This window comes from Palaemon carinicauda, chromosome 8, assembly GCF_036898095.1.
Source record: "Palaemon carinicauda isolate YSFRI2023 chromosome 8, ASM3689809v2, whole genome shotgun sequence".
NCBI lineage: Eukaryota > Metazoa > Arthropoda > Malacostraca > Decapoda > Palaemonidae > Palaemon > Palaemon carinicauda.
The window spans coordinates 8563977-8580191 of record NC_090732.1 but is presented as its reverse complement, the minus strand read 5'-3'; the positions used below and the strand labels follow the sequence as shown (position 1 = coordinate 8580191).

At 35.5% G+C, this 16215-nt stretch overlaps 1 protein-coding gene across 2 annotated transcripts in view; it reads right to left on the bottom strand.

Annotated features, from left to right (window-relative positions):
- The window catches only part of Ttc30 (tetratricopeptide repeat domain 30), a 218442-nt gene that overhangs the window by 67270 nt on the left and 134957 nt on the right, over positions 1 to 16215 (bottom strand). The window contains exon 1 of one of the 2 annotated variants that reach the window (XM_068378453.1): positions 3037 to 3203. The exons of the other annotated variant lie outside the window; for it this stretch is intronic. Within the exon in view, the coding sequence (XP_068234554.1) occupies positions 3037 to 3096 (60 nt within the window). The 5' untranslated portion in view covers positions 3097 to 3203. Of the gene's footprint in view, positions 1 to 3036; positions 3204 to 16215 lie in introns of those variants that run through there. 2 annotated transcript variants of the gene reach the window in all.

Genomic DNA, 16215 nt, shown 5'->3' with positions numbered 1-16215 from the left:
ACTGCAGAATAAATTTAATACACCAATACATTAGACAAATATTAGTTTATTGGAATAGTGCATCAGACATGATTAGATATTTAGAAAAATAAATTTTAAAAGTAATTTGTATTTTTTCAAGCTATAAAAACCTGAGTCCTCTGAACAGTGATATGTTTTCAGCACCATTTGGAATGACTGTTGAAACCATTAACAGCATAGTTAATGAGAGGTGGTGAGCAAGGAAGAGAAGCCCATCAATTGTCAGAAGTTCTTCACATTATGACCTTTTGGTTCAAGACTGAGAGGTGTGAAATTTAACTTAGTTAGGAACAATAAAAATTACATTCAAAATTTGTTATTTCTTTCTACTCGTATACATTAAGAAATAATATACCTGGCTAATGAAGATCGACTGGATGGTATATATTCCCCCAGCCTCTCCCTTATCCAGGGAGGACAGGGGATATTTCTCTAGATCTTAAACAATGGAACTAAGAAGTTTAGATTACCAGCATCAAGTAAGATCCAGTGAGTAATGTTTCAACCGCTTCGTCCTCAAAAGACAGGCTACACAACTACTTGAGCAGCCACCACACCAAGGTCTCTAGGAACATGTGGGTATACTCTTGTACATACATACATACATACATACATATACCAAAGGCACTTCCCCCAATTTTGGGGGGTAGCCGACAACAACAAGAAACAAAACAAAAAGGGGACCTCTACTCTCTACGTTCCTCCAGCCTAACCAGGGACTCAGCCGAGTTCAGCTGGTACTGCTAGGGTGCCACAGCCCAACCTCCCACATTTCCACCACAGATGAAGCTTCATACTGCTGAGTCCCCTACTGCTGCTACCTCCGCGGTCATCTAAGGCACCGGAGGAAGCAGCAGGGCCTACCGGAACTGCGTCACAATCGCTCGCCATTCATTCCTATTTCTAGCACGCTCTCTTGCCTCTCTCACATCTATCCTCCTATCACCCAGAGCTTTCTTCACACCATCCATCCACCCAAACCTTGGCCTTCCTCTTGTACTTCTCCCATCAACTCTTGCATTCATCACCTTCTTTAGCAGACAGCCATTTTCCATTCTCTCAACATGGCCAAACCACCTCAACACATTCATATCCACTCTAGCCGCTCTAGCCGCTAACTCATTTCTTACACCCGTTCTTGTAGAAAAAAAAATGTGAAGGTGGTCTGGTGTATAGACACCCCAGCCTTCATGACTTGCCCAATTCCAAGATTCCTCTTGAAGGCAAAGATGGGGCCTAGCCCCTAACTTTGTGACCTCCAGTGCTAGCTGGTACCTCATGCCTCAGCAGTCTAGGTGTATGCAGTATGAACTGTCTCATGAAGTCAGAAATAGATAGATACAGTTTGTTTAAATAAGTCTATTTTACACATCCTTTTTTTTTTAATCTGGAGACTACACTTATTACATAGGCTGGATAAGGTGGATTGAGTGCAGGGCCTCCTGGCATGGTAGGACATGGTATCTTAGATTAGGTTGAACTGTGAGAGGTTACATTAGAATACATATCTGTGCCTCACTGTATTACTTATAGCATTTCTTGTCAGGCTAAGTTACGGGAATGGTCAAAGTTAAATAAAAGGCGGTACGACAGGACCAAGCCAATTAAGAACTATTGCCTTAGGTTAGGTTGCAAACCTCCATTTAACTAAATAATTTATGGCTCTCTAGGTCACATTTCGTTATTGTTCCCAGGGTTCAGGGATGAAGAGTAAAGTTCTCCAACCAGGTAGATTCTGACGGAAAAGTTAAGTGACATTAGCAAGCTACCGATATCATAGCAGTAACCATTGTAACATCGTTACATATGGTATTACACTTTATTGGATTGTTGCTTATCTTAAGAAGTCCAAACTTGCAGTAAATTTTTTTATGTTGAACAGGTTGACATAAGTCTCTCTTCTTAGTTTATATATGACAGATTTATTCTGTTCATGACTTTAAGATATTTTGTATTCTTTATTCATTATTTTTCAAAGTTATCATATACTGTAGTTTATCTATTTATTTTCCTCACTGGGTTATTTTTCCACTTGGGCTTATAGCATTCTGCTTTTCCAACTAGGGTTGTAGCTTACTAGTAATAATAATAAGAGCAATCAAAGCTTTCAAACCTCCGCCAATGAAGACTCAATATTTTACTCAAGCCTACAGCCTCTTTTTCATATGTTGACAGTAAATGAACTTATTTACTATATAACAATAACAATAATAATCAGAATGGTGATCTTGATCCTGATCACCTCTAAAATTTAATGGCTTTTCCAACTAGGATTATAGCTTAGCTAGTAATAATAATAATAATAATAATAATACCTATCCGTTGTTAAAATTTAGCGAACATTCGGAAAGAAGCTTTGACGTAATCCTGTTCACGGACAAACACAAGTAAACAAATAAATTTAGGTAATTTTATAACACACTTGGCGGATATAATAATAAAAATTAATGTTTCTACTTTCATTTTGGTTCAATTCACTCATTCCTGGTGCTCCCACTAACTCTTAAAACTTAAGTTTTCGGCTTGGTTCTGCTTGCAATTTGTTAGATGTATGGGTTGGGAAATAAAATCAATGGATAGTGAATACAATGAGCTTATGAAAAAGCTCGTACACACCAACTCAAATGATTAATAAAAAAAGGTACTTCGTTAACACACTTGACGAAAATGACGGTTTTATTATAGTTACAGACGGGACAAGCTTTTCTACTCTAAATAGGTGTGAAACTATAATTTTTACCGTAAATAATGCGATTTCACAGAATTCGACTTCATTTCAATTATAATAAAACCAGATTTAGTGAGTATGTATCGGGGAAGTAAGTAGTCAAACTATTTTTTCAGTTTGTTTGAAGTTGAAATGAAGGTCAAATTACCAATTATAGGGAATCAATAGTTCAATCCATTGCCAAGGCTTAAAACTAAACAACATTAAAGTCAAATGACCTATAATAGAATATCAATAATACCGCCTTGTCATACGATGTACACATTAGCATAAACCTTGATAATTACCAAAATATATATAGTTTTTGTATATTCTCCATCTCGAATCTGGATGTTTTGTAGCATCATATTTCCGGTTGATTTAAAACGAACACACCACGTATAAGAGACAATAGACAATTTCTTCAGTCACTTCTTTACTACGAAGTTCTAACTTCAAACTTCGTCTGTGTGGAATGTTGTCTTCTGTCAGACTGAGTGGTGAACGAAAGACATTTAGAAATATGACTACTCGCGCAGTTTTAGATAATATAAAACGGAAATTAATATGTGAATATTACTTAATAATAAATATAGGAAGGTTGAATTTTCAATAAATATAAGAAGATAAAAATTATAAATTGTCTGATACGATATTACATATTGATAATTTGCAAAAGTTTTCAACCCTTATGTCTTCTATACTCAAATGTTTTACTGTACTCGTAAGTAAACAAACCGCGTTGCTAGGTTACGGCCTTCTTCTTGCCGATTTGGTGTAGACTTTGCTCTTTCGGTATGCGCACTTGCAAATGTCACAATATGGAAAAGAATAAAGAGATTTACTTAACATGGTAATCGTCAAAATTTAGCTTTATTAGCAAAGATATAAAAGGAATAAGTTAGGAGAATCATAGAGATGATTAAAATTGAAAATGAGTAGTTATAGAAATTAAAAATACGCAGGGTATTCAAAGAAAATGAGACAGTAGTCTTAGCATAAACACAGAGGAAGGAAAAATCGAAAATTTACAGGAATTATGGAGGTAATACCATTGGCATTATAGGCTAGAATAATGATATATGAACCAGTAGTAACTGGTTTGGTAGTAAATAAAGAGAGCCTACATGGATGCTATAAAAGAAAAATATAGGAGCTAGAGGGATTTCAGTGCAAGATTGTGAAAAAAATAGTTGATAGCGGAAACCGACATGTCAAAATAGAATTGAGTATAAAAATGCAATAACTTCACATAAGAAAGACTAGAGACAGGAATATCAAATAAGGAACTCAGACGGGAAATGTTGGGGAAAAGTGTTAAAAAAATATCAAAATACTATGATACCATATTGAGGTAATAAACCAAAGTAAGCAAGAACTCAAGAGAGAAATAAAACATTAAATTAGCAAATTGAACTAAAAGGAACATAGAAGAAATAGAAGAAGAAATAGCAAAAATGATGTTGAACCTGTTACATTTAAAAGAAAATTATAGAAAAGGAATTAAAACTATGATTTATGTGAGTTATGCTCAGAGGCAGATAAATGAGTAAGGCATTTGTTTAGGAGTAGAGTTGAATTTTTAAAAAGTAAATGTATTATTATTATTATTATTATTATTATTATTATTATTATTATTATTATTATTATTATTTGCTAAGCTACAACCCTAGCTGGAAAAGCACAATGCTATAAGCTCAGGGGCTCCAACAGGGAAAACAGCCCAGTGAGGAAAGGAAACAATGAAAAATAAAACATGTTAAGAGTAACAACATTAAGATAAATATCTATATAAACTATATAAACTTTAACAAAACAAGAGGAAGAGAAATTAGATAGAATAGTGTGCCCAAGTGTACCCTCAAGCAAGAGAACTCTAACCCAAGACAGTGGAAGACCATGGTACAGAGGCTACGGCACTACCCAAGACTAGAGAACAATGGTTTGATTTTGGAGTGTCCTTCTCCTAGAAGAGTTTCTTACCATAGTTAAAGTCTCTCTTCTACCCTTAATAAGAGGAAAGTGCCCACTGAACAATTACAGCGCAGTAACCACTTGGGTGAAGAAGAATTGTTTGGTAATCTCAGTGTTGTCAGGTGTATGAGGACAGAGGACAATATGTATAGAATAGGCCAGACTATTCTGTTTATGTGTAGGCAAATGGGAAAATGAACCGTGACCAGAGACAAGAAACCAATGTAGTACTGTCTGGCCAGTCAAAAGACGCCATGAATCTCTAGTGGTAGTATCTCAACGGGTGGCTGGTGCCCAGGCCAACCTACTACCCTATGCAAGGGTAATTAATGACGATGAACTCTGTGAAGTATAGGACAAGGCATTGCAATCGCTTACAATTGAAAGGTTTAAAGGGAAAGGAGTATAAATAAACAGAAAATCTTTTCGAATAATTCATTAGAAATACCTTATTTCAATTATTGAGTTACCCCTAGCCCCTGAGCCTCTATCGGAGACCTAAATATGATTTGACTGCTTTCAAAATTGATGCTGTATAATACATGAGATCCTAAATTAGCGTCAAGTAATTCATCTATGGAATTTGTGCGGTAGTAGGTTGGACAGGGCACCAGCCACCCGTTGAGATACTACCGCTAGATTTATGGGGTCTTTTGACTGGCCAGACAGTACTACATTGGATCCTTCTCTCTGGTTACGGTTCATTTTCCTTTTTGCCTACACACATACACAGCGAAGTCTGGCTTATTCTTTACTTATTCTCCTCTGTCCTAATACACCTGACAACACTGTGATTACCAAACAATTCTTCTTTACCCCAGGGGTTACTGAACTGTAATTGCTCAGTGGCCACTTTCCTCTTGGTAAGGGTAAAAGACTCTTTAGTTATGGTAAGCAGCTCTTCTAGGAGAATGACACTCCAAAATCAAACCATTGTTCTCTAGTCTTGGGTAGTGCCATAGCCACTGTACCATGGTCTTTCACTTTCTTGGGTAAGAGTTCTCTTGCTTGAGGGTACACTCGGGCATGCTGTTCTTTCTTGTTTCTCTTCTTCTTGTTTTTTTTTTTTTTTAGTTTTTTATAGTTACCTCCGCCAGGAGGTTATGTTTTCGGTTCGGTTTGTTTGTTTGTTTGTTTGTTTGTTTCTCTGTTTGTCTGTCTGTCTGTGGACAACGTAGAGGCCACATTTCTACACGGAATCACTTCAAACTTGGCCAAGTAGTTCCCCAATGTGTATGGAAGAACTGATTAAATTTTGGTCAAGGTCACCCCAAGGTCAAGGTCACAGGGGTCACTGGTGTCACTATGACATAAGTGGCCATATCAAGAGACAGAAATAAAGCACTGACTTTTGCATAAGCCAACAGGGAAGTCCTAGTCCAGGCGCAACCCATGGGTGATGTTCAAATTTATAAAGGTCAAAGGTCAAGGTCATATTGGTGCATTATATCAATGTCATATTAAGTATCAGTGGCAAATGAACAAAGATCACTTGAAGGTCAAAAGTCAAGCAGGTCACTTGAAGGTCAAGTACATTTGAAGATCAAGGTCACTTGAAGCCAAGGTCATGTGAAGGTCAAGGTCAAACGTTACTTGAAAGTCGAAGTCACATCAATTCATGATTCTAGGACATATGGCGCTCTAGGTCACCTTGGCGGAGGTATGTCCTCTACGAGGACCATGTCCGCGTTCAGGACTTGCTCACTTGTTTATATAGGAAATATTTATTTTAATGTTACTCTTCTAGAAAATTTTATTTTTCTTTGTTTGCTTTCCTCACTGGGCTATTTTCCCTGTTGGAGCCCCTGGGCTTATAGCATCCTGCTTTTCCAACCAGAGTTGTAGCTTAGCAATTAATGATAATAATAATAATAATAATAATAATAATAATAGCCTCTGTGCCTCTATCGGGGACCTAAATATGATTCGACTGCTTCCAAAATTGATGCTGTATAATACATGACATCCTAAATTAGCGTCAAGTAATTCACCTTTGGAATCTTAGTGAAAAAAATTCAGGGAAGAACTGCACACGATGAACTTTTTTTTTGTGCTTGATCCCAGGATCAAATAATTTTTTATGGGGAGGCCATTATTCTTTGGGGGCGCTGTTATAATTTGTAGAACTATCTCCCAATGTGTAGTATCCGTCAGTTTCTATAAATTTGGGACACCTACCAATCAAGGGTGGTCACCTGTGAGCATGAAGGGCTTCCAAATATTTCATTTTACCTTTAATTCATAGTAATTAATTTATTGCGAATGTGTACTAATGACAGGATTATATTATCATGCCTCTTTCAGAAGAATAGCGGGCCATTGTTTAGCTCACGTGTTTGATAAGATCTAGGCAGTGCATTCAACTTCATAAACACATTTTAAGCTCAAAAAGTAAGTGAATAATAAATAGGATGTATTTACATACAACAGTAAAAACGACAATTGCAGGACAACGGCCTCAGATATGCCTGAGGTTTGGTAAGTTTTCATCACCACACTGACCACTGCGGAATAATGACGGTGCGAGACTTTAGTCTGATCACTCACAGCAAACCAACCTAGTATGGGCGGCCCTCACTAGTATGGCATTGCTGATCAGGGTGATACACAAACCCATTGGCTACGTTGAGGTAACCGAGTTCAGAAAGGGGGTATACTGTGTGTGTGTGTGTGTGTGTGTGTGTGTGTGTGTGTGTGTGTGTGTGTGTATCCCATCAAATCCATGAATAGGAGAACACAAATAAAAATTTTTAGAAAAAGGAGACCATTCAATGAACCGTTACGCTTACGTCGCTTATATTAGAATGAGGGAAGTTGTCAACAAAGTGAACTAGTCATTAGCGAAGATTGGATTTTGCACTGACTTTACACTTTCCTTGGCAAGGCTCTCGCATTTTCATGAGGTTGAAATTCTCCCTGCTTCGCATAAGAAAATCAGCTTCAATGTATAATATCAGGATTGTGTCTTGCCTATTTTTACATGTGCCAATATTCTGAATGGAAACTCCGAGGAAAACATGAAAAAAAGTTCTATTTAAGTTGGATCTTCGCGGGTAGACTTTTCCACATCTAAGTATTATTACCTCTGCCAACGAAGTTGGGAGGAGGTTGTTTTACTCCCTGTTTGTGTGTGTTTGTTAGTGAACAGCTTCCTGGACATAATTTCAATCGTAGAATAATGAAACTTGCAGGGATTAACTCCCATGTAATAAACTGGAATTTTTTAAATTTTGGAAGGCCAAGGTTAAAGATCAAGGTCATGGTTAACTAAAATGTCCAATTCACGTAATCAGCCATAAGTTTGGACATCATTGTCACAGAGACTTCAAACTTGGTTTACATTTGAGTGTATGAAAATCCACGCCAATTATTCGATTATTAAAGTCAAGGGTCGAATGTCAAGGTCAAGCAAAAGGTTGAGAAATAAGTTTCTGATGCGGAGGTCTGCACTCTACTGAGTGCGCCTCTAGTTTTTCTTTGTAATATATGCATTGTTTATTTATAGTTGACCTCGCAAGCCCCCATTATTCTCGAATAAAAATGAACTAGACTTAAAAAAAGAAAAATAAAGAAAAAAATAAAGAATAGAAAATCGATGGATAAAAGTTATTTAATTATTATTTGGATTTGTTGGCCAAATTTTTCATGAATTTTTATCTCATCAAGGCTGTAAAATATACGATATATTCAAACTGATAAAAGACTCAATAAAACTGTAAATTAAATATAAGAGAATTGAAAATATATCATGATATAATTAACATTGAAAGCAAGAAGATTATTTTAAACAAAACATGACATTTGAAAAAGGAGACTATTACCTAACAATACAATTATAATTATTATTATTATTATTATTATTATTAGTTAAGCTACAACCCTAGTTGGAAAAGCAAGATGCTATAAGCCTAAGGGCTCCAATAGGAAAAAATAGCCCAGTGAGGAAAAGAAATAAGGAAATGAATAAACGATATGAGAAAAAGTTGAAACCAGTCTTCAGTAGACTGAATTACCTTTAGTAACTATTTTGAATTTTTGGCAATGGAATAGAGGCATACATTTTTAATTTGAAAACTATGTATAGACATGCGAGGTTGAAATTTGTTTATTGAAAGTTCCTCACATACTTTTTAAACTAAAAAAACACTCTGATAGTGCAGATCTCCTCCACGGCAGCCTATTTCTCGAATCCACTGTCTTGGGTTAGAGTTCTCTTGCTTGAGGGTACACTCGGGCACACTATTCTATCTTATTTCGCTTCCTATTGTTTTGTTAAAGTTTTTTATAGTTTATTTAGGAAATATTTATTTTAAGGTTGTTACTGTAATTAAGATATTTTTTCTTGTTTCCTTTCCTCACTGGGCTATTTTTCCCTATTGGAGCCCCGGGGTTATAGCATCCTGCTTTCCTAACTAGGGTTGTAGCTTAGCAAGTAATAATAATAATAATAATAATAATAATAATAATAATAATAATAACAACCAGCTTGCCTTTCCTAGAATCAATTTAGACCGTAGGCATATTTAAAGTTTGTGTGACAACCATGTGCAAACTTGGGGCTAAGGGTAGGGTTAATTGGGTCGACCTTGACCTTTGACCTAGGACTTTCAAAACTGAATCAATTCCACGTCTCAACATGACAATTAAAATTTTCACTCTTCTGTGAGTAAAATTGTGGCCAGGAAGTTGTTCACAAACAAACAAACGGACAAAGAGGGGCGAAAAAACATAACCTCCTCCCAACTTCGTTGACGGAGGTAATGAAAAAATGTGGATAATAATATTTTAGTTGGATAATGAATTTGAAATAACATATATCCTATTATTAATACTGTACTTTCAAAAAAGGCTTATGTGGAAACAAAAGTCAAGTGTGTATCTGTTAGTTGCGTTAAATTCTGCCAAAGATGAATCATATATTTTTCACTGTTAAAAATTTGCCGTAAAAAAATGATGGAATAAATGTTGCGAGGCATTTAGAGTTTCAAATACGGATATATTGACGTAAAAGAGTGATATTACGGTCACCAACCCATAGATGATAGTAAAAATAAAGTAGGGTAAAATTACGGTCGCCTGTATTTCACTGAAATACGGCTGAGAACAGTATATTTTTACGGAGAATTTCCGATTACAATTACGTTTTTTTTTAATAGTGTTCTTCCACTACAATGTCTATTCATGGAAAAATAATCACCATCGTGTCACCTATTTCAAGTAAGAATAAACCAAAAGGAGAAACTCTCTAAAATCAAGTGTAAAAGGAAACGCCACTAGAGCTCTCGAGCAATCTAGATTTTGTTTACTTTGACGTCATCCACTTCTGAATCGAAAGATTCTAAATTTGAAACGTTCTTACCCGATTCCACGACGTCTTTCTTGACTCGGTAATAAATAAGTCTCCTTCTCCCATCTCACCGTGCTCCCTACATTAAGGGGTCGGTTGCCTGATGCGTCTTCTCCAATGCCTTCTGTCAAAGGCATCCCTCTTCCACCAAACCTTTTCTCTCCATATCATCATTCACCTTATCTCGCCATCTAATTCTCTCCCTCTGTCTCGATCTTCTCCCTTAACAGGTTCCTCCCAAGCTCTGCTCACTCCCCCCTCCTCCTTCCATCCTCAACACGTGTCCAAACCATCTCAGAAGTGGCTCTCATCACCTCTGCAACCTTTACTATGCCTGCCAATGTTCTTAATTCATCCTTTTCGGCAATGAAAAGGTAAATAGATTAAAATATATGTAAAGCTATATAATCTTTTGCACTTAACAGGTGAATGAATTATTTTTCTGCAAATCAAGAAATAAAAATCAACATATGCATTGACTATGTGATCCATAAATAAAATAAAGTAATATTATCACACCTTATTTAAAGTGCATAAGGAAGCTACCAATCTCACATAACCCAAATTTTCATATCCAAAAAGTGGAAAATTCCAAATGTTTCATGAAATGATAAAATAGAATATATAGAATAGTAATCTATAATAATAATCATCATGATCATCATCTCCTACGCCTATTGATGCAAAGGGCCTCGGCTAGAATTCGCCACTCGTCTCTACCATGAGCTTTTAAATCAATACTTCTCCATTAATCATCTCCAACTTCACGCTTCACAGTCCTCAGCCATGTAGGCCTGGGTCTTCCACCTCTGCTAGGTGTATCTATAAATTCCTCTCCAATCTATAAGAAACATATACAAATAAAATAGTGTCCTCGAGGTCTTAGTAGCTATAGGATTGTGGTGGCCGATGTGGTAACGTCCCTGATGGTGAACACCAGACTGGGGTTCGAGTACCGCTCAAACTCGCTAGTTCCTTTGGTCACTGCAACCTCACCATCCTTATGAGCTAAAGATGGGAGGTTTGGGGGAGCCTATAGGTCTATCTACTGAGTCATCAGCAGCCATTGCCTCGCCCTCCTTGGTCCTCCCTTGGGTGGAGAGGGGGCTTGGGCGGTGATGATATGTGTATATGGTCAGTCTCTAGGGCACTGCCCTGCTCGATAGGGCAATGTCACTGTCAATTGTCCCTGCCATTCATCAGCGGCCTTTAAACCTTTAAATCTAGAGAGAGAGAGAGAGAGAGAGAGAGAGAGAGAGAGAGAGAGAGAGAGAGAGAGAAAGAGAGAGAGATTCCTACCACTATGTTAATCTAAGCTGTACATTTATTAGTGTCCTTAGAGAAAAGGGCAATTTAGATGAAAGGGTCTTAGGATGAAGTGTCTGTGCAAACAATATTTTTTTTTATTCTTCCTCTGTATAGAGATTAAGTAAAAAACAAATACAATGAAAGATGGGGAAAATAGTTTACTGTATATAGACAACTAATGACTATTGATAGACATGAAGATATAGATAAAGATTGTTGCTTTAAAAATGATGCTAGATTTGACAACATACACAACAATTCCATCTGCAGTATATAGTATACATGACAAACTGAATATGAATACATTGTATAGTCTACATGTGTACATATGGCTGAAGATTTGCAACCCAAGGGACACGCGTTAATGGCGAGAAGGGAAAGAGGAGCCAAAAATATCCTCAACACCTTCAACTCATCTTCGCTGACATCTACTCGACGGGATCTCATAAACCTGCCGCCAAAACACCCGCCCACGGGGCCGGAAGCCAATTAGAAATGGGGATTCCCTGATTACTTGAATTCTATTGGCTAAGGGGAAGAGGACAATTTTCAAAACACCAAGGAAGGGGTTTTACGTCGACACGAGTTATATTATGATTAGGTATTTACCGCAAAGTCTTTGCTTTCACGCAAGCTTGAAATGCAAACACGAAAGCTCTGGATCCGTCCGGCCAATCAAAACGTGAGCGCAAGGCAACTCGAGAATGTGATTGGTTGGTTATTTAGAGATGATTGAAATCGACTAGGTATTTTTTTTTCTATTTTGAAAGTTATGAATACATGTTACCGCCACCTTTATAGATCGCTCTATTCCCAAACGCATCGTTCAAGGTCGGAGAAAAGAGAAATTGACGCGGTAGGAAAGACGCCATTTCTAGATCGCAATAGAGGTTGTCTGAATAAAGTTCTGGCAGTAATTTCAGTTCCTGGAAGCGTTTTAAACGTTAGAGACGCTGCCTGAGCAAAGATCTGGCAATAATTTCCGTTTTCTGGAATCGTTTTAACCGTTATAAATGCTGCCTGAGCAAAGATTTGGCAGTAATTTTAGCCTTCTGGAAGCGTTTTAAGCTTTATAGATGCTGTCCGAGCAAAGATCTGGAAGTAATTTTAGTCCTCTGGAAGCGTTTTGAACGTTATAGATACTGTCTGAATAAAGATCTAGCAGTAATATTAGCCTTCTGGAAGCGTTTATACAACTTTAAAGAGGCTGTCTGAGCAATGATTTGGCTGTAATATTAGCCTTCTGGATGCGTTTACACCTTTAAAGAGGCTGTCTGAGCAATGATTTGGCTGTAACATTAGCCTTCTGGATGCGTTTACACCTTTAAAGAGGCTGTCTGAGCAATGATTTGGCTGTAACATTAGCCTTCTGGATGCGTTTACACCTTTAAAGAGGCTGTCTGAGCAATGATTTGGCTGTAACATTAGCCTTCTGGATGCGTTTACACCTTTAAAGAGGCTGTCTGAGCAATGATTTGGCTGTAACATTAGCCTTCTGGATGCGTTTACACCTTTAAAGAGGCTGTCTGAGCAATGATTTGGCTGTAACATTAGCCTTCTGGATGCGTTTACACCTTTAAAGAGGCTGTCTGAGCAATGATTTGGCTGTAACATTAGCCTTCTGGATGCGTTTACACCTTTAAAGAGGCTGTCTGAGCAATGATTTGGCTGTAACATTAGCCTTCTGGATGCGTTTACACCTTTAAAGAGGCTGTCTGAGCAATGATTTGGCTGTAACATTAGCCTTCTGGATGCGTTTACACCTTTAAAGAGGCTGTCTGAGCAATGATTTGGCTGTAACATTAGCCTTCTGGATGCGTTTACACCTTTAAAGAGGCTGTCTGAGCAATGGTTTGGCTGTAACATTAGCCTTCTGGAAGCGTTTACACCTTTAAAGAAGCTGTCTGAGCAATGATTTGGCTGTAACATTAGCCTTCTGGATGCGTTTACACCTTTAAAGAGGCTGTCTGAGCAATGATTTGGCTGTAACATTAGCCTTCTGGATGCGTTTACACCTTTAAAGAGGCTGTCTGAGCAATGGTTTGGCTGTAACATTAGCCTTCTGGATGCGTTTACACCTTTAAAGAGGCTGTCTGAGCAATGGTTTGGCTGTAACATTAGCCTTCTGGAAGCGTTTACACCTTTAAAGAAGCTGTCTGCGCAATGGTTTGGCTGTAATATTAGCCTTCTGGAAGCGTTCACACCTTTAAAGAAGCGGTCTGCGCAATGGTTTGGCTGTAATATTAGCCTTCTGGAAGCGTTCAAAACTTTAAAGAAGCGGTCTGCGCAATGGTTTGGCTGTAATATTAGCCTTCTGGAAGCGTTCAAAACTTTAAAGAAGCTGTCTGAGCAAAGATTTGGCTGTAATATTAGCCTTCTGGAAGCGTTTAAAACTTTATAGATGTTGTCTGAGCAAAGATTTGACAGTGAAATCTTTTGAATTAGATAATCAATGCAGTTGGTGGAATTTTGGAAAATTATACCGAAGATATCTGTAACATTCAGAAAATTTTTCTTGCATGATGAATAATGAAATTCAACGAAAAATAAAAACTTAGTGTTGATGATCGTGTTCAAGATATTTCTAGAGGTAAATTGCGCACATGCTGTATTGCTACGCCAGAAAATTGCGTCGCAAAAATTTATTTCGTAAAACGCAACTTTCTAGCATCCAATTGCTACGAGGATTTCGCAACTAAGGCTATTACTGTGATTGGTTGCAAGTATCCTACCAATGGCAGGCTAGGAAAACTCCCAACCACATGTCCCCTTCTGGACTATTTTCGAGACCAGGGAGGGAGAGAGAAAAAAATACTTTCAGAAAATGTTTGCTGACGTGGTCATTAGACCAGATATCTAATTGAATTTTTCTCCCATTCATTTTACTCGAGAACGTAATAAATAATAAATTAAGGATGTTTTGGGGAAGTTAAAGGCGATGGTTTTAACCGAGACCTGGTGGATATAAATTATGAGTTAACTAGCCGTCTGGAGATGGAGAAATTGCAAATGTGCAATATATTCTAAAATGAAATAGACAAATATAATGCAAAATAATTATTTGAATGATGAAATTTAACGCTAACATATATAAATTGTTTTATTTATTTTTCTGTGACCTATTTGATCTTATTTCTCTTCGTCTTGTTTTTTAAGTTTTTATAGTTTATAAATGAAAGATTCGTTTTAATGTTGTTACTGTTTTTAAAATGTTTTATTTCAATTGTTCATTACTTCTCACAAGGTTTATCTATTTCCTTATTTCCTTTCCTCACTGGGGTATTTTTCCTTGGTGGAGCCATTGGACTTATAATTTCTTGCTGTTCCAGCTAGGATTGTAGCTTAGCTAATAATAATAATAATAATAATAATAATAATAATAATAATAATAATAATAATAATAATAATAATAATAATAACATTATTATTATTATTATTATTATTATTATTATTATTATTATTATTATTATTATTATTATAGGTATTTTTTTTTATTTAATTTTTCCAGGCATTTTTTACTTTCATTTTCTTTTTTCTTTTGTATCTTTACGCTTTTTAACCAACACAGTCTGTCTCTATCGAAATGAAAATCTTTAGCATGAAAATGACATTAATCTTCTTAAGGAATTTCTAAAAATGTAACTTGAATAATTACTTTTATTCAATGGAAGTATTCTATATAGTCAAAGTAAAATTAACTGTTTTCACCAAAAGCAAGTGTTTCAAAGTAAAAAAATAGCTAATTAATTCTCTTCTAAATACAACATACTTCAAATATATCAAAATTCTCAGTGACATTTCATGAAATTAATTTATTTCCAAAATATAAACTATTTCCTTTCAAAATGAAAGATGTGAAGTAATATTAGATAATGACATAATATTCATAGTATTTATTAACAAAGATATTAAATATTTATCGACAAGAGAGAGAGAGAGAGAGAGAGAGAGAGAGAGAGAGAGAGAGAGAGAGAGAGAGAGAGATTTTACCCTTTGTTTCGCTAGAATCACACTTTTCATAACAACAACAATTAATAAAATTCATTTCATAATGAAAATAATAAATAAACATATGTTTATAATAACAATTATGAATAAACTTCATTTCATTATAACAAAAATGAATAAACTTCTTTTCATAATAACAATAATAAATGAACATCTTTATATATTAAAAATAATGAATAATCACCTTCCCATAATAACATTAATGAATAAACTTCATTTCATAATAACAATAATGAATAAACTTCTTTACATAATAATAATAATGAATAAACATATTTTCATAATAACATTAATGAATAAACTTCTTTACATAATAATAATAATGAATAAACATATTTTCATAATAACATTAATGAATAAACATATTTTTAAAATAACAATAATGAATAAACTTCATTTCATAATAACAATAATGAATAAACTTCTTTTCATAATAATAATAATGAGTAAACATCTTTTATTAATACCAACAATGAATAAACACATTTTCATAATAACAATAATGAATTTCATTTTATAAGAGCAATAATGAATGAAATTCTTTTCACAATAACAATAATGAATAAACTCCTTTTCATAATACCGATAGTAAATAAACTTCCTTTCATAGTAAAAACAATGAATAAACTCCTTTTCATAATAACGATAACAAATAAACTTCCTTCCATAGTAAAAACAATGAATAAACTCCTTTTCATAATAACGATAACAAATAAACTTCCTTTCATAGTAAAAACAATGAATAAACTCCTTTTCATAATAACGATAACAAATAAACTTCCTTTCATAGTAAAAACAATGAATAAACTCCTTTTCATAATACCGATAACAAATAAACTTCCTTTCATAG